The following is a 24,018-nucleotide window of genomic DNA, read 5'->3' as shown; positions in this document are numbered from 1 at the left end:
GACGACATTCTAATGGCGTTTAAGTATATCAATATACAGAGGTTCGCACTATTAAAGTCGTGTTACTACATTACTTCGATATCACTAAGGGTTTGTTCCCAAGTACATTTTTTACCAGCTACAAAACATTTGCCTCATTCTGAGTCACAGAAATTTAAACTGTGTGGAGACAGCGACAGATAATCAAGCTCACAGAAAGAGTAAGGATATTTGCGGTTGTAGTATAATGATTAATGTTATAAACATGCTCAAACATACGTATCCGGATTATCGTTATTATATAAACATTAATTTATATGTAGAAAGCTCAACCACTTTCTTCAAATGTTGCATAATATTCTACTTATCCTTATGGGGACACACAGACGAAAGACTCAGCTTTCGTACAGACCTCAGTTCCAAACAGTAAGCTCAAAACACACAGCAGCACGGTTCGCGCTGTTGCTTTACACTTTGCGTGATGAACCAGCAGCACGCAGGAAGAACATATTTTTTTATTTATTAATTAAAGAGTAACCCAGAACTTAATTACAATTAAAACTAGTTGGATAACTAATGATTAATTTTTTGTGAACCTAATATACTACGTAAATTAAAACTAAGTCACTTCCACTGAATTACTTAGTACTTTAACATTTTACTAGTTCGAACGGTTTCTTCCGTTTGAGTCGTCTAATGATATTGTTCACGTTGAGAAGTCTGGACCCTTCAATGTTGACATGGTTTTGGAGTCTCTTTTTATGAGAGGTGGCGCACTTAGCGATGATGTCTGTAACCGTCTCTATCCCAAGGTCACGATGAAGGTCACTGCTACGAACGTACCATGGTGCGTTGACAACACACTTCAGCACTTTGTTCTGATAGCGCTGAATCATTTGAATACTGCATTCACTGGCGCAGCCCCAGAGCTGGATACCGTAACTCCAAACTGGACGTAGAACTTATTTGTATAATGTAAGTTTACTGTGGATTGGTAGCTCAGAATTGCGTCCAAGCAACCAATACATTTGTTTGAACTTATTGTTGAGCTCATCACGTTTTCTCTTGATATGCTCTTTCCACAGTAACTTGGGGTCTAGAATTATTCCAAGATATTTCGCTGTGTTGGCGTATGGAACTTGAGTGCCATTGATGAAGATTGATTGTTGTGTACTCATGTTGTTTGTAAAGTCAATATGTACTGGTTTGGATTCGTTGAGCTTAATTCGCCATTTTTTTAAGAACATCTTAACTAACTTATTTTCAAATCAAATTTGAGAAACATGCGCTAGATATACATATGGATCTGTTAAGGAAAAAACAGATTTCTGTATCTTAGAAATTAGATATTTCTTGTATCTTTATAACAAATTGGACAAATAATTCTGCTTTATTTTTCTTTGCAAACATTCTTTGTGCGAAGGGTTATATTAACTCCTTGTCCGTACTCATATTTCAGAATAAAACTAGACAAATACCTAACTTTACTTCAGGTTATAATTGCACCATTTCAGAGTGTTGCAATCGAGGGTGTAAAGGGTTACTTTGATATCAGCTATTCTTTCAGATATCCTTACCCTCTGTGGATCAAACATCTTACTCAGGCACTGAAATAGCTGCTCTCCAATAATCACTGTAGTTATGAAGAGACTATTACAAATAGCAAATAAACATATATCTTAGAAATGTTCGTTATCCATAAAAAGAAATCTGTTGTCCTCGCCATAAAAATGCAGGCATAAATATTACAGCCCTGTGGAACTAAAATTTTTACTCCTCATTTGATATTATCTCTCTCAGTACAAAATTTTTGTAATAGCGAGTGAAAGCTCCGAAATTAAACATCGAATTTACCATAACAACGGATATTCCAACATTAACATATTGTAAGAACGTAAGCTATATGGAAGGTCACAGAGGAGTCAGAACCTTTGTTTCTAACAAAGAATGAATTTCTCTGTAATCAGAAAGCTTATAACACATAGGAATTAAACTGGAATATATTACATTATCATAGTAGATATTAGCTGTGAATCGAAACTCCGATGGGAAATATGTCTTCGCAAACGGCCTACATGTATTTTGCTTTGTCTGTCAGGACTTAAAAACTTCTCCACTCATACAGTTCATAACACTTCCTGAGCATAAAATTGCTTTAATAATGCACGTGTATAAATCATTAAAGATGTAAGGGGTTTCCTGACATTTCTTTAATTACATGTATTAATGCAGTGCCTATAATTTGTTTTCGAAAAGTAACGATGTGAAAACCTAAATATTCATGAATCGTGCCGCATTTCATTAAAACAAACCCACAGATCCTAAATATTTGTTTTAAAATTTCCATTTCAAGTTTTTCTTGTTTTTCTCCTAATAAGGAATGGCTTTCTTCGGAAGAAGACAGCTTATAACAAGTAGGATTCACTTGGACTTCGGCATGTTTAATTATTTTTCAATAACAATAAAACAACCTGAGAGCTTTGGTATGGAATTTCTACTATCAATGTAAATATTTTGCATGTCAGGCAATTTTGTAGAAGTATTTAATATCAATGATCTGGATAAAGGTGTGCTTCACAATCTCCCGTCATCACATGCTCGCATTCGAATCACAGGTGTGGTCACTGAAATATATGCAGTTTGTCACAATAATAAGGAATGTTAACCAAAATACTAGAATCAAAGTATTTCAGATCGATGATCCTGATTCTGATAAAATCTTCTCGGGCTATCAGCTTTGTTAGTTATTTAGAAATTACGGACGTTTCAGGAATCATCTCTGCCCCTAACCTCAGACCCTGATTGGAGGCATGGAGGCGGTCCATGAAATGTCTGTAATTTTTAATTAATTGATACAGCTGAGTGCCCAAGAGATTCTATCAATTTTAGCGACCGTGAAAGCATTTCTTTCCCTGATGTTCACATTAGAAATGTAGATTTATACAAGAAGGACTGTTTTAAATGTAGGTTGTTCTGCTATCCTTCAAACCTTGTTTGTTAATGAAGAACAGTTTAAATAATATACTTTAACGGGAAAACCACGTGACAGTTAAAATGCGTGTATAAGTATAATATTGGCTTCTTGATGAAAGCATTTCCCAAAAAGCTGCTTCGATATCGTTCCTCATAGAACCATATGAAAACTGAAAGTCCAGAAACTCTGATTAGTGTCGTGAGGTGGTCACATGTTCAGTCTGTAAAGTTGTGATGTTCTGGTGGAGGCTGAATTATCCGCTCCCTGGGACATACGGCTGGGGCACTTCAAAGTTATTTCTCCGCAGGGGGATGCTAGACAGCAGCTGGTCAATTGGCTTACGTTTGTCGTAGAGTGACGGCGCCTGGAAAATGATGCCACAAGTTCCACCGATGCAAGCGAGTGTGAACACCCAGAGAAAAAAGCGATCCAATACCATGGACACATACTTCCAGTCTTCCACGATCTGCAACAAGGATATGGGTTGTTGTTATTAACTTCCCAGTACTATAGATTTATTAAGGCTTAAAGAATTCCCCTGCCTCTACTAGAGGTAGGTACAATATTGAAAAGGATATTAGATAAAAGTGTTGCGAGGTTATAAGCTGGATTCATCTGGCTCAAGATGGAGAAATTTTACGTACACAGAGAAATTTCGGATGTGGGCTCAGCTCCTTGATGAGCTGAGGAAATGTAAATTTACAAGAAGAAATATTCTCCATAGAGCTACTTGTTACATTTGTCCTATTTCTCTTACATTTTGAATGAGAAAGAAATGCATTTGTTTTTTCCTGCACCTCAGGGTGTAAATCTGTATGAATGAGTAGGCATAGGTGTCAAGTTATAAATGTCTAAAGTGTGATCCCGGAAAAACCCAAATAGAATATATATTAAATTTAAATATTTTCCCAGGTCATAATTAGCGGTGCTGATTATTTGCGATTATTAACAAATAAACAATTAAAAACCCCAGAGTATATTAAATGTGAAATAAAACAACTTCAATTTCTGTAGTGCCGTGCCCTATATTCAGTTTAACGGCCCGTGCTCCACCAGTTAGAGCAGCGTGACAAACTGAAACCCAAAGCTAGAGCAGTCTACTAAACATGTCATCATGAAACCATATGGTAAATATAACATGTAAAGTAAAGTAAAGTAAATTAAAGTAAAGTAAAGCTAGTAACAGGCCATGAAGGCCCATAGGATTGTGAGACGTTGAGGGTCCCACATTATCTAGATTCTAGACAATCGGAACTTAAATTTGAATCTAGAGCAGGCATGCCAACTTCAAACAGGTTGTGATCGACTTTTCAGTGTCAAAACTGCCAGTGATCTACCACTCCCTCTTATCGTCGTACCTCGCTTTAAGAGAAAATATTTGTAAAAAGAACACGACACATGATGTTTGTTGTAAAAGCAACATACATTGAAAGTATAGACTACTTTACCACGTATTTTCCCTTCAAGATCTGAATAAAATCATATTATATTAAAAGCGAATTTACATGCTTTTCACGTATAATTTCCTTATAGGCCTATGAGATCAACCAAAAATCGTCCCGCGATCAACGCGTTGGACATGCCTGATCTAAAGCGTACCAAATTATAGAGATACAGAATACGAATTGCTTTATGCCACTGATGAAGTACAGAAAATTTTACTTACTACAATAGGTGAAAAAATTAGAGCACAAATTTTAAGATTTTCTGGAGGAAATTACTGCCATTTGAGTAGGAAATACTCTTAATAATCTGGTCTATGTTCCTTGGAAGGATTTCTAAGAATTCGGGCGAGCCACATGTTCAGTTACACAAACAATGCGCCAGAGCCATCACACATCAATACTGCAATTGAAGTTGTATCATAAATTTAATATTGCCATGTGTTACAGTGACTATAGACGGGGCTTGGATTGATAATCGAATTTATTTGTCTCGTGAATACAAGCCGATGATTATGGATAATAATAATAATAAATACACCTTAGTGAAAATGAAAGGGTGGTATGGACTGAATTCATATGGCTCAGGATAGGGACCATTTGAAGACTCCTGTCAACACGTTAATTAATCTTTAGATTCCACAACTTTTAGGGAGATTCTTGAGTTGTTTAGTGACTGCTGGCTTCTCAAGAAGTACTCGCTTCCCTAAAGTTTGTTTGTTCGTTCGTTAGTTATTTAGCTGGTTTGTTATACCAGATAGATTAGGATGCTGGGTTAGCAGCAGAGACAGACTAGACGCTGTGGAGGATGGAAAAAAAAAAAACACTTCCAGAAATAGAGCGCCTATCTTCCGGCCGCCAGCCCATAGCATAGTCACTATATTGACTGGGTTACCCCTGTTACATGTTATGTCAATATTCCAATATTTAACAACACTGTTGCCTCTACTGTAACGTCAGCATGAATAAAACTACAGTGCTTTGGCCCCGCCCTGACTGTACTCGCTCTCATGAGTATTTCTAAACTTTTATGCTATTGTTGCCAGTCACAGCGGCGCGGTCTAAGGCATGAAGCGTCTTCGCTCGCTCGAAAGCTGGGATCGTGGGTTCGAATCCCACTCAAGGCATTGATGTCTGTGTTCGTTTATTCTGTTTGTGTTTTTGTGTGTTGCTAGCGGACTTGCGACGGGCTGATCCCCCGTCCAAGGAGTCCTACCGACGGTGTATAGGATCAAGAAAATGAAAAAAACTACGAAGGCCCAACAAAGGGCTGTAGAGCCATCACAATAATAATCTGGTATTGTTAGGGTACACAGATCTAGACGACTAAGTTCGGCTGGATATGTGGTTGGGATAGAGAGACGAGAAATCCGCAAACACGATTGGTGATAACAGTCCTACATCATAGTAAAAGTAAAGCTATCCCTGTAACAGGCCATGAAGGCCCATAGGGTTGTGAAACGTTAAGGGTCCCACACCATCTAGACAATCGGCTCAAAGATGGCGGTAAGGTTGTCAGCCTTACGCGCCGGCCGCGCTTTACTCCCCAGGAAAACTATTTATTTAATTCCTGGTACTCATTTCTGTTAGAGGCTGATTGAACCCCAGGGCCATAGGGCGGGCGGAAGGATAAGGTCAATTGTAAAATATCCAATGACCTCATCGGTACTTGAACCCGCGACCTTCCGGCTTGTAGCATAGTGCCTTAACCACTACGCTACCGCGTGCCCCCGTCCTACATCATAGAAATCTATTTAAACTACCAAAAATAAATTGAAGAACGATATTAAACGTATTTTCGGGAGACAGGTCGTGACGATGGGAAGTGGATGCAGCCGACTCTGGATTGTGTTTGAAGGACTGCTTTTGTATGTGCAGTTTGGAATCTTCAGGTCCTATCAGTAAGTGTTCTGCTATCATAAGAAAACCATTCATGCAATTCAAAAGTTCATCAAATCTGTACCACAAAATGAGCAAGCTCAGTAGACGTACTAAAGCTAAAGTCTGCTATCCCTGTAACAGGCTGAGAAGGCCTATAGGGTTTTGAGACGTCGAGGCTCCCACATTTTCTCTCGACAGTCGGCTCACAGATGATGAAGTTGTCAGCCTTAAGCACCGGCCGCCCTTTACCCCTCAGGAAGATTCCTGGTTTGTAGCATAGTGCCTCCGCCAACAACGCTATCACGCGCCTCAGTAGATGTACTAAACAACGCTAAAGCTACCAGCATGCAGTAGGGGATATGGCTTTAACACTATCTCTTGTGTTCCAGACGAATGCGTCTTGAAACTTACTTCAGTCGTAAAGAATTAATGGCACCTGCTGATTACAGTTAAATATGGCCCTCTTTTTGTCTGGTGCACTAACATTTAAAATTTATAACCATGCTTTGAGCTATTAAGCCAGCTTAGCTTGAGATATACTTGAGGTTAACACGAATGTGTTGTAAACAGAAAATGATATAACGAGTAAAATGTTCTTGATTCTCAGACTAAATTCCTCTGCATATATTCACAAATATTTTCAGTGCAAAAGTTTTAAACGCACAGAGGTGTCAGTTAACTTGAAAAATACACTATAAGACCATGTTATGCTTCTTAGCTGAGTCCTCGTTACTCGGAATTGTGAACCGTCGGATTTAGTTGGTTTTCGAGATATGAACAGTAACTAAGCACAACTGAATAAGCAGTCACGAACAGCTGATAAGGGGTGATATTCCATCTTGAGTTCTGTATGCGAGGCTAAAAACTTCTCACCGTGAAAACCCCTGGCCTCATGAAATATTACACAAAATATCGAAATTGGTGAGCTCTTATACAGACGGTACTGAAACTTCGAGTTCTACATTAAATTTTGTATTTCCTGACTAGCTTCTCAAGGAGACCTGTGCGACATGGAATTAGTTAATTATATTTTATACAAAAATAATATCAAACTTGGCCTTAGTCAGAATTTTGCTAAACCTACATCACATAAAGTGCGAGGAGGAAGAGTGTGACTATGATCACTCTCTGAAACATACGCTGTACTCTGGACGTCGGCACGAAAAAAATAAACGTTTCCTTTTCTTCTCCTTGTGTGGTCCTACAACGCTCATGCTTATGCTGGAAACTGAACGGCTTGCAGAGGGTAAGACTGCCGATCACAGTGGTCTCGCGCTCTATGGCATGAACTGTCTTCCTTCGCTCGAACACTGGGATCGTGTGTTAGAATCCCACTCAAGTCAGGAATGTCTGTGTGCTTTATTCTGTGTTTGTGTTGTTGTGTTTGTATGTAGCGGCCTTGTGACGGGCTCATCCCCCGTCCAAGGAGTCTTACCAACTGTGTATTAAATTAAAAACTAAAAATGTGGTCAAGGTCCAACAAAGGACTGTAGAGCCATAGATAGATACACGTAGATTTACTAAGGTCAAAGTCAAATTTTGTCTCAGAACTTAAAACTAGAAAGAAAAGACTTTTTAGCTTATAATGTTGATGACTGTGTGTAATGCTCCTTTTCGTAGCCCAACAATTGTCTTATTCAAATGGCCCGTACTAGACAAAGTACAATTTTACCAAGAGACAAACACTTGCCTCAATCATTTGTGAAGGGTGAACCTTCCTTTGTTCTCTTGGTGAGCTGCTGAAACAATGGACTAGTCCTACTTAGTAAAATACTGACTTTGTGTCCTGGCGCCATGTGGTTGTGTCGTTTGGCTGTAAATCCCTAAAAACCATATTTCATTCAACATCCATCCAATGTGTGACGTTCACACAGTTGTAAGAGTGTTTCTATAAAATGAAACACTTGAAGAATTATAGTGACTTCCACATGAAGAGTGCAGTTGTTGTGAGTGATGAAGTATGCATATGATGACATAAGATATTTGCTAGTGTAAAAATAAGCTTCAATATTTGATGTAAATTTAAAAAGTTCCTAAATTGATAAGTTAATAACTTTTATTCTTCTACAAAGATAGCATGGGTCTTTAATATACACTATTTCGTGTGTTCTAATCTGTGTAGTTTTACGAATCTTTATTTGTTATGAAGGATTTAAACTGATTGCACAAATCCCTTCGGGATATTGATCTAATAAAACTACCGTATTTTAATGGGGCAAAGCTAAGAGAAGACAACTAGAGCTCAAAACCAGAAATATGAATTGGCTAATCGACAGAAATCGCAGCTATCTCTTGGAAACAAAATAATCCTATACAAAACGATAATCAAACCAGTCTGGACCTACGGGATAGAATTATGGGTATGCAGCAAACTTTCCAACACAAAAATTCTCCAAACGTTCCAATCCAAAACGCTAAGAAAACTAGTTAATGCTCCCTGGTACGTATCAAACGCTACTCTACATGATGATCTAGGCATACCATACATAACATAAATCATCAGAGCATATGCGGAGAAACACAAAAACCTGACCACTCAAAACAACAACCAACTAATAAGAAACCTCTTCAATCAACCAGCAATAGAAAGAAGACTAAACAGAATGTAGCCAGAGGATCTCATTAGATAAGCACCAGAGAATCATCGGAGGATGATACCTGCTTCAATATTACACACACCCATCCCTTTTACTAATTACTCTATTTAAGTATATTGATTAGATTGTAAAATCATTTTAAAATAAAAATTAAAGGAAAAAAATTAATTGGGATCTGAAGTTCAAAAACAAAACTGTCATTTCCAATGAAATTCATAGATATAGAGGCCTTGACGGAAGCTAATATTCGACTTCTATGCGTGGATAACATATTCCTGGTACACTCTTCGGACTTAGCAGAATTTTCAATTTCTACGAATTATCCTACTGTAATTCAGCCGGTTTTACCTCAGTTAAGCCGCTGCACTTCCCTTCAGCTTCCTCTTTGTAAAACCGCCTCTGTTGTCTAGTGGTCACAGTTCCTGGCTACAGATCCAGAGGTCCGGGTTCGATTTCCGGCGCTACCAGATTTTTTCTGAGAAGTAATGGGTCTGGAAGGTGGTCCACTCAGCCTCGTGGTGATAACTGAGGAGCTATTTCAAGGAAATAGCGAATCCGGTGTAAAAAACAGAGATTGACGGTCGTGAGGATTCATTGCGCTGAACACGCGACACCCTCTATCCGCTAAAGTTGGCAGTAACTTCGCCGACAAGCCGGGGTCACTCGGTCGGTATAGTTCGCTTGCGGACTAGAGGTCATGGAACTTGTTTTTCGTTTGTTTTTTCTCTTCGTAAAATCAGAGAATTCATGCAGTTTCTTAAAACTACTGGAAAAATAATGAAGGAATTTTCTCACGTGACGGCAGCGTTAGTTTCCTTTAGCTTCACCTTTGCAAATCAGATACACTGCACATTTCTGCAGCCCTTGTTTATGCTCTCAGCTGTAATTTAGTCACTTTAGCAGAACTGTCACTAAACTGTAGCTACCGCTCCTATCTTGTTCCGAAAGTTTGGCTTTGACATTCTGATTTCTTCATTGTAATTTTACCTCTCAAAATAAAATAAAATTTCCCGATATTATTTATTAACATATCAGGAAACTTATTGATAACATATGTCAGTTTTTACTTAGAGGTTTCTATTTTTATTTAATTACAAAAGTAGATGGCTGTGAGTGCACTGAAATTGGCTGCACGTCTCGAGAAGACTGGAGATCACTGCATTGTTTTCTTTTCTTTCTCCTGAAAGAACGTAAATATGAATAACATAGTAGTAGAAATTCCATAAACCGAGGTAATACAGTCAGCCACGTTTATGGCGGAGTTCCCAGACAATCGATTACTTAATACGTTTCCCATGGGACATGTTTCCGTAGTACTTTCCATACATAACCTATAAAAAGTGAGACCTCACCATATAACATGCATATGGGTCTCTTTATTGTGTTCCTGCGCCGGTTGTCGATACCAAGATGAGGTATACATACATCTATCAGCTGTAAAAAGATAAAGATTTAGGGCAAAAAAAAGAATATTTCTGCTAAGGTATCAGCTNAAAAGGAACAAAGAGTAACGAAATATTTGTGCTACGGAATCAAAATACTCATAATTACGAAGATGTAAATTTGCGAAATTTCGGTCAGGCCTCCCATGTATTTAAAAATCAAGGCAAAATAGGAAAAATTAACTACAAAACCAGAACATAATTCTGAGGAGAATATTTTGTTCCATGAGAAACAATGAAACTAACGAGATCATAAAGAAATCTTCAAAATGAGGGGCATTGTAAGTTTTACAGATTATCAGATATCATCAGGATAAACGAGATCCTAAAGAATACAGCACAATGAGAAGCATTGTAACGTGTACAAATTATCAGATATTATCAAGATAAAAAACAAATGTTTGTATTGGAAGGGCATGTAGAATATATGGGAGATATGAGAAATCCATACACAGTTTCAGTCAGCACATTAGAAGAAATGAGACAGCCTGGGAGACTTTGGCATCTGTGGAAGGATAATATTAAAATTGGACTTAAATAATAAGGTGTACGAAAGTGACCTGAATTTAACCGGCTCAGCATAGCACGAAGTGAGTTGATCTCTTGTGTACGGAACTGAACACTCTGGTGAAATAAAAAGTGCAGAATTTCTCGATTCTATGCGCTACTCTTAGCTTTTGCTGAAAGATTCTGTTAGAAAAAGTTAATTAAACTGTGGAAACTAAGTAATGGTAATAATAATAATAATAATAATAATAAATGAATTTTAAGTCTGTGGTATTTGCAAATTGTTGGAATTTTAAGGGAAAGACCGCACAAGAATGATGTCTGAAAACCGGTGTAGAAAATGTATGGATAATGTCTTCATTATATCCCAATTTCTTCCTTCTCGTATTTCTGAACTTCCTGTACTCATAATCTAAATGTAATTCCTCTGTCAAAGCCATGTAACCTGTGCAGCTGTTAATTACATCAAGAAACAAGATAATACGGAAACTCGTATAATTAAGCCAAGGAAAAACAGGACAATGCTGCAAATAAAGTTTCTATGACGACATAAACACATACATTCCTACTATTTAATTTGCACAGTTTATTCTTCCAAATTATATCTTTTCCTCCATTTCCTTGTTCATGTCTTTCTCTCTTGTTCACTTCGTACGAAGCGTAGAGGTAGCGAACGTCTTGCCCTGGGAAGTACTCATGCACTGGAACCTTCTCCACTTGAGAGCCGGAAGAACTCGCTCACTATTGCGTCATCAACCTGTTGTTAAGCCGCGTCTCAAGCTTTGGTTTCTTGACATCGTTTCTGAGGGAATAAGACTCCATGACTCTTGGCTATAAAGTGGAACATGACCAAGCTGCAATAATTGTTTTATTTTTCACTGTCCTCGTATGTTCCTTACACAGACTGTGGAGACAATAAGAAACATGTCATTGCGAAACTCAAGGAAAGACCACAGGAATTAATGTACATACCTCGCACTTGAACGACTTCAACTGCAATGCTTATTGCGTCATAAAACGAACACGAGATTGTCACAAGTCACTTCCGTGCTCCATGATATAATCCATGCATGATTAGTGCACTTAGCTTACTTCCACCATTAGCTATAAATTGGGTAAATCTGTGATGTGTAACGGATGAAGTGCAGTCACAAAATGAGATACGAAATTTCTACTTCGAAACTTTGTGTCATATTTTGTGTTTCGTAGAATTTTCTCTTTAACTTCATATAATGAATGGAAAAGGAAGAGGAGGAGAGAGAGGTGAGGGAGGAGGAGAAGGTGACGGAGAAGGAAGATGAGGAGAGAGAGAGGTGACGGGGAAGGAAGAGGAGGAGAGAGAGAGGTGACGGAGGAGAAGGAGGAGAAGGAGTAAGAGAGACAATAACACTTATTTTTTCTACTCTAACGTCTTGTCTCAGTACTCTGTCTTCGTTTTCTCATTCCACTCAAACCGCACATGAGAATCAATCTACACATCCCGCCCTTAAATTATTTATTTTTTAATAATTATTTAATAATACGTTTTAATAAAACTTGGAACGGATGTTATTATCGCAAACCCATATTTTTAATCCCGTACAACAATATAATGATTCTTCAAATTTAAAAAGTTGAATAAAGTTAACGTCGGCGCCACAAATATTATTTCCGGGGAGAGATCAGCCAGGAAGTTGGGCTACAAACTTGCGTTTAAGCCCATGAAGACTATTTTTACTTACCGCCTAAGAGCATTCGAGATATGAAAATAATAATTTTTTAAGATACTTTTAATTTTTAGTATGTTTGTACGGGGCTGGAACTTGGACACTTAGGGCAGTAGATCAGAAACACCTGGAAAGCTTCGAAATGTGGCGTTGGAGAAGGATGGAGAAGATCAGTTGGACCGATTATGTGAGAAATGAAGAAGTGTTATTTAGAGTCAGTGAGCAGAGGAATATCCTACACGAAATAAGAAAACGGAAGGCTAATTGGATTGGTCATGTTTTACGCAGAAACTGCCTTCTGAAATAAGTTATTGAAGGAAAGATAGAGGGGCGGATAGACGTGACCAGAAGACGTAAGAAGATGCTGGATGACCTTGGGGACAGAAGAGGATATTTTCATTTGAAGGAGAAAGCTCTAGATCGCATCAAATGGAGGAACTGTTTTGGAAGAGACTGTGGACCTGTCGTCTTGACAGATTACTGATGAATGAATGAATGAATTTGGTGTACGTATTTCTTTCCCCTTTAAACTTACAAAAACAAGGATGGAAATATGCCTAGCTTACCCCTCCTACCTACGCCGATTAACACTAACATATTTCAATTTTGAACATGAGTTACTCTAAATTTATAAATAATTGAAAGAAGGTTACATTTTTATGATCAACTTTGCAAAAAGTTTAAAATAAGAATCTGTCTTCTGAGGGAGAGATACAGGCATTTTATTTTCGGTTTAATGGGCATACTCATTGGTCTGTTGTCACTGGGGGTGTGAATTGTTAGCCTAGAGTGACTAGTACAACGCACTGAAAGGTTTTGTAAAAGAAATAATGTGCTTTAAAGGAACAAATATAGCAGCGTTATAATTCTCAAAATAATTTTGGAGGTACTAAACGATTTCTGAAAAAAATATACTAAGATACATGATGAAGTCATAAAAGTTGTTCTACGCACTATAAGGATGAATGTTTCAAAGGAAAATTGAGAAATGAAATAGATAATTTCGGAAATATAAGCAACTAAATTATGTAGAAGTTCGCGTGATGACCATGTTGGTGCTTCAAAGATATAAAACAGTACTTTTGTAGGATATGGGGTTCTAACAGCAATGTTTACGAAGGGTTCCATTTCCAAGAATATAACGTCATGCATTGCAGTGAATACTGCTGAAGTTTTGAGGAAAAATGTCGCTTTCTGCTCGGCTTCAACACTGAACATGAAGGAGACATATTTTTCCGAATCACGAACTTATTTCAACCAGAATACACGGCGCTATACCCCAGAAGGCACAAATCTTCAGTATATATTCTACTGTTTTATGAAATAAAGTTTTGCTTTAGAATCATATGAACATGAAATTATTTACCAGAACAAAAACAGAGCTCACAGCAAATTAACGCAATCGAAATAAAAAAATATACAGATATCTCAGAATCATAACTTTTCGCCTTATTTGATTTTATGCATTCAAAAAATATGCAGATTGAAGAAGATAGCAATATACTTTCATAGGAGCCCTATAATAACCTCAGATTTCTTTATTATTTTTACGCGTTATGAAATAAGTACTTGAAAAGAAGATAAATTTGTACTTATAAGAGTGCGTGTTCAGTACAAAAATATCAATGGAATCCTTAATAAAACATTTTCATAACACAAGATAAAAATGAGAGATTAATAAATCGTATCAAATTCTGGAATATAATGAAATACACAAAATTCTCGTGTTATTTTGGAAAGAAGAATATTAATAGTGCCTTGGGTTTATTTTCTACACCTACAGAAATCAAAACAGGTAGGAAGAATTATCGTGATGGACCTGGGGAATTCTCCTTCCATTCCCTGAACTACAATATTGCAGCTGCAGTAAGAAATCAGTAAGTTTGCGCCGTCCCGCATATGAGGCCTGTACTTGGGTTAACCTCCGTTCCTTGCTGTAGCTTCTGTATGCGCTAGCAAATAAACAACCAGCAGTTCTATGTGGCAAATGAAAACAGCTCATGTAAGATGTTTCGGAGGAACGTATCACCTCCATCTTCAGGGTAGAAGACAAGAAGAAATCTGCGAGCGAACCAAGGTGAACAGGTGCAACAGTCTTTTGCACCTGCTTACTCTGTTTCGCTCATGGATTTCTTCTTGTTTTCTACCCTGAAGATGGAGGTGATACGTTCCTCCGAAACATCGGTTAACACAATATATACATGGCGCCACATCCCAGAAGACTGCTTTCTTCGAAAATAGCTCAGTTCATGAAAAGTGGTTCGCAGGAGAAAGATACTGAACCACCTAAAAGCGGTGAATGTTTTCAAGCAAATATCAATGTGGCATATGAAACTCTCTGATCGCTAGTGAGCTCAGGCGACAGGAAGCACATTCTGGATATTGGCAACAACGAAGGACGATACAAGGGGCACTTCTCACATCTGTAGGCACAAATCTGATTACTCGCATAAACGGGGCAAAGCGAACCCGAGTTCCCTAACTAAATGAAGTGAAATCCTCATGGGAAGTTAATAATTGCTCAGCCAGTGAATAGACCCACTCGCCTCTTTTGAAGCTAGAAGGTTCAATACCGAATTCACAGCAGCTCGCCACAGGACCATGCCTACAGCCAGATAAATCCATTCCGCATCCTCACACCCCATAATTTTTAAATTTATTTTAATATTATTACAGCATCTTCGACTACTCGTAATTTTGCAAATGTCCCTTTCCTTTCATGTTTTCTGATTAAAACTTGGTATCCATTGCTTATCATCCCCATGTTCGTTGCATGTTCCGCTCATTTCGTCTACCTTGATTTTGTAATCTTAACAGATTCTATACACCTGCTGAAAATTGAAAATTATGAAGCCCTTCTTTATGCCCTGGCTAGCGTAAAGCCATTCCTTTTCACTCCTATGACATAATTTTTTCTTTTAGTGAGGGGTGGAGTCCAACTGGGTCCACTCGGCACGGCGGCCACTGATTGGCCTATTGTAGCCTGCCCCGGGTGATTATGATGATGCAGAATTTGGTAGAATGAAGATTGACAAGGGAAACCGAAGTACTCGGAGAAACCCCCCCCACCACTTTGTCCACCACAAATCCCACTTGACCAGACCCGGGATCGAACCTGGGCCGCCACAGTGGGAAGCCAACGACTAACCGCTTGAGCTATGGCGCGGCAATTATCCTAATATCCCACTCATAACTATAATTCTGCAAGCACAGTCAGATCTCCTAAATATGGTCTTTATATTAAACTACAGCCAGAGATCTCGCCATAGCTCAAGCGGTTAGTCGCTGGCTTCCCACTGCGGTGGCCCGGGTTCGATCCCGGGTCTGGTCAAATGAAATTTGTGGTGGACAAAATGGCGCTGGGGCTGGTTTTCTCCGATTACTTCGGTTTCCCCTGCCAATCTTCATTCCACCAATTGCTCCACAATCACCCTCACCTATTATCTGGGGCTGGTACAATAGGGCAGAAGTGGCCGCAGTAAAAGGGACTTAGTCCCACCCCACTAGCAATAAAGCAACTATAACCAGACTTTATGTTAGTATATTTTCGTGACTAAATTGAAGAATAATTAACATTTTCACACTTTTACAAAAAACTTAATTTAAACCAACCTACTACTTCAGAAATCATGAAGTTGGCAGAAGATCGCGTGTTAGGAAATGCGGTCTTCTGCACTGAAATGGAGGAGAAGAGCAGATTAAGAACGAACGGGAAGAGATAGATGGAGTGTGCTGAGATTGGAAACGTGTCGGCTAGAGAGGATAAAGCTTTGCACGTAGAGAGAAGGAAGTCATCAGAAGCCTTCCCAATGGTGGGAGGAAATCCTGTGAGGCTGACGCTCAGCGAAGGAACTTCTGCCTCCCTACCCAACCACCGCAATCGTTGGGTAGGGTGTCTCTGGGGAAAAATACACTATATTACTTCCATATGTGACACTCCACATAAAGGGACACCGGTGGTAGATCTATCTTTCCTAATCAGTTATATATTGGAAATTAAGAGGAGATTGAATTGGGGTAATGCTTGATACCATTCAGTCCAAACTCTTTGGTCTTCTCTTCTGCTGTCCAAAAACATAAAAATTTGAATGTACAAAAATATAATTTTGCCTCGGGTTCTGTATGGGTGTGAAACTTGGTATCTGACATTAAAGGAGGAACATAGACTGAGGGTGTTCGAGAACAGTGTGTTTAGGAGAAATATTTTTAGCGAAGGGAGATGAAGTGACAAGAGTTTGGATAAAACTACATAATGAGGAGCTTCATAATATGTACTCTTTTCCAAGTGTAATTAGAATGATCAAGTCAAGGTGTAGCATGATTTTGGGAGACGGGGAATGCATATAGGATATTGGTGGGGAAGCCAGAAGGAAAGAGACCACAAGGAAGACCAAGGCGTAGGTGGGTGGACAATATTAAAATGGATCTTAGAGAGATAGGATGGGATGATATGGATTTGATTGATCTGGCTCAGGATAGGGACCGGTGGCGTCCTGTTGTGAACACTGTAATGAACCTTCGGGTTCCATGAAATGCTTGGAAATTCTTGAGTAGCTGCAGAATTGGCAGCTCCTCAAGAAGGCCTCAGCTTCATGAGTAAGTAATCAGTTATATGTTATGTCAAAAACTAGGTTATCACCGCCATGAAATATCAGGCTCAATCCCGGATGACTTCGTGTTAGCAACACTACCTCCTGAGGGGTACAACAGCCCTGACCAGGCAGTGCATTAACATAGTGTCGGTCTGGGGCTTCATCAGGGACCCGGTATCCCTCTGGTTGCAGAGTAAGAAAGTTAGTTTTTGTTCTCATTAATTAAATGTTATCAGAAAAAAAAAATACAAAATCTAGAATACAGGTAAATACTGCTGTATTAACGTCATTATTTCATAGATTTAGTTTCCATATTTACAAACTCAATTAGCTGTTCCAAAAACTGAGACTTGGCGTAAACATCGCATCCTATCTAATTGTTGATTATGCAGTGGTCTAAGAGAAAGTTAGTTACTGCCAAATATTAAATCAGATTCTGATGTGCAATACTGTATGTAGCACGACAAAAAAGTACCTTAATGAACTTGAATGGCAAAGCATGGCGAAGTCCTCCCCTTTCATATCTGCTTTGTGGGTCAGCATTCAAATGGCCTCTGTGTGAGCTTGGTCCGGTAAACGTTACAGAGCCTTCACTCGTCTAGTGGACCTGACGAGACTAATGAATATTTCCAAATTCCATATGAGCTATGCTGGTCACGGAGGCAGAGTGGTCTCAGCCATGAACTGTCTTCATCGGCTCAATCACTGAGAACGTGGTTTCGAATCCCACTATAGGCATGGCTGTCTGTATGCGTTTATTCTGTGTTTGTGCTATCCTGTGCCTGCACGTAGCGGCCTTGCGACGGATTTATGCTCCATCCAAAGAGTCCTACACACTGTGTAGAAATCAAGAAACTGAAAAAGCGGCCAGTCCAACAAAGGGCTGTAGAGCCATAAATGAATATGAACTTATGCGTTACAAACAACTACAGTCTGGTCTCTAGAGCCCTCAGGTCCTCATGTCTTGATTCGCCATCTCTGTTAGTATTTACGTCGGCAGAGGAATGTAATACATTCAGAGGTGCCTACTCTTCCTCGAATTGTTCCAACACAAGCTGTAAATTCATTACTGGCATTGAAGTAAAACAACAACACAACTAAGACATGTTCTTTGAAATTCTGTGTGACGCTGGCAGGAGAATAAAACGAACTTTTTCTACTCTACTGTTTGCTACAGACGCACATACACACACACACACACATACATAAAAACAGACTCCGTAGTTTTCGTCCGCAAGCGAACAATACCCACAGAGCGACCGCCGCTTGTCGGCGAAGTTAGTGCAAACTATAGCGGATAGAGAGTGTCGCGTGTTCAGCGCAACGACTCCCCCCGGCCGTTAATTTCGGTTTTCTAGAACAGAGCCGCTATTTTCTTGAAATTGCTCCTGAATTATCCTCACGAACCTGAGTGGACTCCGTTCCAGACCCACTACTTCTCAGAAAATAATTCTGGTAACGCAGGGAGCCGAAACCGGACCTCTGGATCTGTAGCCAGGAACTCTGACCACTAGACCACAGAGGCGGTCACACACACACACACACATATATATATATGACTGAACCTGGAAATGGCAGAATTCACGTTTGGATGCAAATTGAAATTCCTAGTCCTCTTCCCTTTCTCACTTTCTGCTCCGAAACTGTTTCCTTCGCAGTTGCTTGAAGGGAGATTCCGTGCGCCGTGTGTGCACTCGCTGACTTTGACACACGTTCACATATTTGTTCAGTAGAAACCCCTCCGTAGTTACAGACTGCAATCCGCGCTACAGCACTCCTTCTTCAATTTCGTTTTTAAGTGGCACTACTTATTGCTTAGCTTACGGTCCCATCCGTTATCCTGTCCACAGCAGTCCGTTATTGAACACTTGCATTCAATCCTTGGCCAGTTCAACCAATCCATATTTTCACGGCGTTTTTAATTTTTTTTTAATTCGCTTAGTGGGGGGTGGAGTCCAACTGGGTCCACTCGGCACGGCGGCCACGATTGGCCTATTGTACCTGTCCCAGGTGATTATGATGATGGAGAATTTGGTGGAATGAAGATTGACAGGGGAAACCGAAGTACTCGGAGAAAACTTACCCCAGCGCCACTTTGTCCACCACAAATCCCACTTGACCAGACGCGGGATCGAACCCGGGCCGCCGCTGCGGGAAGCCAGCGACTAACCGCTTGAGTTATGGCGCGGTCTTCACAGCGTATTTAAGATCGTCAAAACCACATCCCTCTTCCCCCCCCCCCTTAGTTTTCATCAACTAAATTTTAAGAATTTATTCTCTCTTCCAGCGCATGTCACATGTCCATTCCGGTTCATCCCTTATTTAGTAACCATAATAATATTTGTAGAAGGGCAAAAATTATAAAGCTCCTCATTATGCAATTATATTCGGCATCCTATTACTTATACTCGGGGAGGGGGGCACGCGGTAGCGTAGTGGTTAAGGCACTGTGCTAGAAGTCGGAAGGTCGCGAGTTCAAATACCGATGAAGTCATTGGATTCTTTCAATCCGGCCGCACTATGGCCCTGGGGTTCACTCAGCCTCTAACAGAAACGAGCACCAGAAATTAAATAAATAATTTTCCTGGGGAGTAAGGCGCGGCCGGCGCGTAAGGCTGACAACCTTGCCGCCATCTTTGAGCTGATTGTCTAGATAATGTGGGACCCTCAACGTCTCACAACCCTATGGGCCTTCACGGCTTGTTACAGGGACAGCTTTACTTTTTATTACTTACACTGAAATCTGAGATATCAAGTTTCACACACGCACACATAAAACAGCAGGTAAAATTACAGATCTGTAGGCCTTAAGCGTTTAGATCAGAGACCGGAGGATAACACTTTAATAGGAAAAACTGCCTAATTCAAACTTCATGCAATGTGATTCTTCCCTGCTTGCCCTATGTGATGTCTTTCCGACATTTTAATTATCCCTAACTTTTNGCTGTTTACGTCTGACTAATTGAGAGGATTTAGATAATGCTAATTATTTTTAGATATTTAAGGAGTATAGTTTTATCGTTTCTGAATATAAACATTTCGACACTTTCGAATGCCTGGGGCTAGCTTTACCTTTCCTCTACTTTACGTCACAATTCCTACACATCTCAAAATAAAGTCAATAAATGGATGTACTGTATTTAGATAGATTAGAGATAAAATTTTGAACATCTTATTGTGTAAGAGTTACTTTTTCCGGAAAGTGAATACAATGAAAACAGTTGAATATATAGATATATTTAGAGAGATTAGTAATTTTCTACGTAAGTATACTGCCTATCAATGATTATATTTGATTAAATAAGATTCCAGGCTGCCTGCAACTCTCGCAAGGAAGGCAACAGTAATAACAATAGACTTCGAAGGTAAATTTGATTAGTCTCTGAAAAGTATTACATTATTTTTCAAGTACAGTGAGACCTCTCCAAGAGGACCACTGTCCGTTCAGTCTACAAATGACATTAATGGAGGAGATCCGTGAATAGGGTCTAGATGTGTCAGGGAAATGAGTGAGAATTTTGTGTATTACTTAACGACTGTACTGCGTGAATTTCGCGGTAGCGTAGTTGGTTGAGGAACTATGCTACAAGCCGGAAGTTCGCGGTTTCAAGTCCTCATGAGGTCATTGGATTCTTTCAATTGACATAATCCTTCCAGCCGCACTATGGCCCTAGGGTCGACTCAGCCTCTAATAGAAATAAGTACCAGGAATATTCTTGGGGGTAAAGGGCGGCCGGCGCGTATGGCTGACAACCTTACCGCCATCTTTGAGCAGAGTTTCTAGAAAATGTGGGAACCTCAACATCTCACAACCCTATGGGCCTCCACGGCCTGTTACAGGGATAGCTTTACTTTACTTACTTTTACTGCACGAATTCGTTGTCCTTAATATTACTGCAAATGAAAAGCATATGTAGCATGTAAATTTACTCAGTTGTAAATAATTAAATAAAAATACATGTAGACATGTACATTTGTATACACACACTACATACATTACACCATTATTCTCTTGGTTTTGAAATCGGATCTAATACTATTTGGGTTATGGATTTAAATTTGTTTTACAGCTTGATCCCCTGGGATTGGGAAATTCCGTTCTGAGGAATTTGTAGAGGGGTTTAGTAAAGAAACAGGCATGGTTACTGGTCGGGTTTGGGGGGGGGTCCCGGAGTAAGTGCTTGCATTACAAGAAAACTGCCTCAAATGCAATCCATGCCACACAAATGTGATTTTGGAAGGGGTGGTCTTTGTATAGGGGTGGCTGTTAAGATAATTCAATGCATCTTAAAGAGAACACATTTAACTTCATGATGTTTATCTTATTTTTTCTCCAGACGCTGAACTGCTTATTGCCTTAATTGATCTAGTACTTCCAGGATAGAGTCAACAATAATTTTATTTTATTTAAACGTTATCAAATTTTCTTTTGATACAAGTAAAATCTATAGTGTAGAGTATTTCAAAGTGTAAACCCAGATATGAAGGGAAATTATTTTGAATTCCTAAAGTTCTAATGCTTCGCATGTATATCGAATTAATTGTGTTTACTTTTATCTAAGTTTAACAACATTAAACACTATCTGTTGAAAGAGATTCGTAAAAATTCAGTGCTTCCAAGCAACCTGCCGTTTTGGTGGATCCATTTCTATTTGCATTCGTGTTACAGGCCTATACATCTCGTCCCTAGTTTGAATTATTTCTCCGTGTCTCGCTTTCCCACATATTGACGATATTCTGAGTGAATCCAATTATCCCTCAAGACAAGATGTTCATCTCGGCAACAGAAAGGCTATGCTGAGGCAGACTGCATGTGGCAGACGCTCCCGACTTACGTTACAATATAAGGCCGCCCCATAGCTCAAGTGGTTAGTCGCTGGCTTCCCACCGCTGCGGCCCGGGTTCGATCCCGAGTCTGGTCAAGTGGGATTTTTGGTGGACAAAGTGACGCTGGGGCAGGTTTACTCCGAGTACTTCGGTTTCCCCTGCCAATCTTCATTCCACCAAATTCTCCATCATCATAATCACCCGGGGCTAGCTACAATAGGCCAATCAGTGGCCGCCGTGCCAAGTGGACCCAGTTGGACTCCACCCCCCCACTAAGCGAAAATACATTACAATATCGCTGCTTCATGACAGACATGCCTAAGTTCGGTCCACATGTCTCTCCCTCCCATGTATTTGTCTTCATCTCTGTGCCTTCTACATTTTCTCCAACACTGACATAACCCTTAATATTTTTTTTTCCTTTGGAGCTACAGCCCCAATTTGGGCCGCTTTACCTCGGTTTACTGGATTTTAGACATCCGGTAGGTCTCCCTGGGCGAGTGATCAGCTCGTCGCAAGGCCTCTACCTGTATATAAACACAGAAAAACTTGCTCCCGCGTACTTACACACACACAAACACTGAATATCCATGCCCTGAGTGGGGTTCGAACCCACGATCCCGGCTTCCAGGCGCGCAAAGACAGTGGATGCCTTAGACCGCTCGGCTACCGTGACCGACCAGCGCTTAATATACCACCCTTAAGGTAATTTCAATTATTTCTGGATGGAATTATGGCGGATTAAGGAGGAACCTCGATATATTTAACTCAGGACGTGGTTCAATGCCGGTCATAGTTGAACAGAGTGGCGCAAGTTTGGGCTCCATAAAAGACGGAGAATTTCCTGACCAGAGAAGTGTTCATCGCCTCTCCAAGATACGTACACCCTGCACCGTGGATTTATGTGACATTTATTTATCTGCTCTTTTATTTGTTTATTAGTTAACAACTGTCAGTAACACCGACAATATGGCGTGAATTAGTGTATGACAGTCAATAATTAATTGAAAAGTATTGTAGAGGGAAGATATTGTGGCTTAATATATCTTGTTATCCCAAAATTTACCCCAAGACACTGATAAAATTCACGACAAAAAAAAAAACACTTCTAACCGAGGTTCAAATCGGAAACCTTCAGAGCACAAATCAGTAGCGTAACTATTTGAGACAACCTATACACTATGATGTTACTTAAATTATTATAATAAAAATATTACAGTGCAATGACATGACTTAGGAAACTTGCTAAGTAACTTATTAGCCTATATTACGTCAAAATATATTATTACTCAGTGTATTATACTGAATTGCAATTACCCATCGTCACCAGTGATGTTTTCCAAACCAGTCGCATATAATCATGCCCGGAAATACCTCCATTCAGCGGTTACTGGCGGACACTTGCGTCACGTCATGAATCGCTCCTGTCAAGAGCAGGAGAACTAGAGAATATCTTTAGGTCAGCAGTAGACCTCGTCACGTGAGATCTATCTCAGAAACGTTCCAAGTACGGCCAATGCAAAACAATTCGTATATACTAACAGTGCGCATAGAAACCTGAAAACCATACACCCAGCGTTGCATAATTCTGCTATCGTATTAACCTGGGAGTATGTAGAGATAAATATACAAGCTGTCAGAATCATAATTAAATTTAAATTGATTTCATTGTATTATCTTTCGCTGAATGTGGTCTTGTAATTATAACGAATAATTAAAAATGGGCTCAACAAATGTAATACGTATGTCGGATATACCGAGAAAAAATTTTGGAGCCGTGGTTCAATAATGTTGCAATTAAAGGTTTAAATCTCAATAAAAAATTGGTTTACAATATGTGTTTCTTGCGATGAAATTTTTAAAAGAAATTTGCATACTTTTTTTATTTTATTTAAGTAAAGGTTACAATCCATAGACCTAGCGCTATACCGAAACTGAAATCTCTCCGCAACTATTAACGTGAACGCAAACACCAAATTTTATCAAAACCTGTTCAGTGATTTCGGAGATGCGTGCATGTTGTGTGATTTTACGAAGAATATATGAAAGTAAACATATACAAGCCGGCCAC

At 39.4% G+C, this 24,018-nt stretch overlaps 1 protein-coding gene across 1 annotated transcript in view; it reads right to left on the bottom strand.

The window, feature by feature from the left end:
* Positions 1 to 616: 616 nt before the first annotated feature.
* LOC111872149 (acetylcholine receptor subunit beta-like 2) overlaps positions 617 to 24,018 on the bottom strand; it is an 89,241-nt gene continuing 65,839 nt past the window's right edge. The window contains exon 11 of the mRNA XM_023865741.2: positions 617 to 3,419. Within this exon, the coding sequence (XP_023721509.1) occupies positions 3,207 to 3,419 (213 nt within the window). The 3' untranslated portion in view covers positions 617 to 3,206. The remainder of the gene's footprint in view (positions 3,420 to 24,018) is intronic.

The sequence above is a fragment of the Cryptotermes secundus genome, unplaced genomic scaffold (genome assembly GCF_002891405.2).
Source record: "Cryptotermes secundus unplaced genomic scaffold, Csec_1.0 scaffold534, whole genome shotgun sequence".
NCBI classification, from domain to species: domain Eukaryota; kingdom Metazoa; phylum Arthropoda; class Insecta; order Blattodea; family Kalotermitidae; genus Cryptotermes; species Cryptotermes secundus.
The sequence above is the reverse complement of the archived record's forward strand: the minus strand, read 5'-3'. Positions and strand labels throughout refer to the sequence as shown.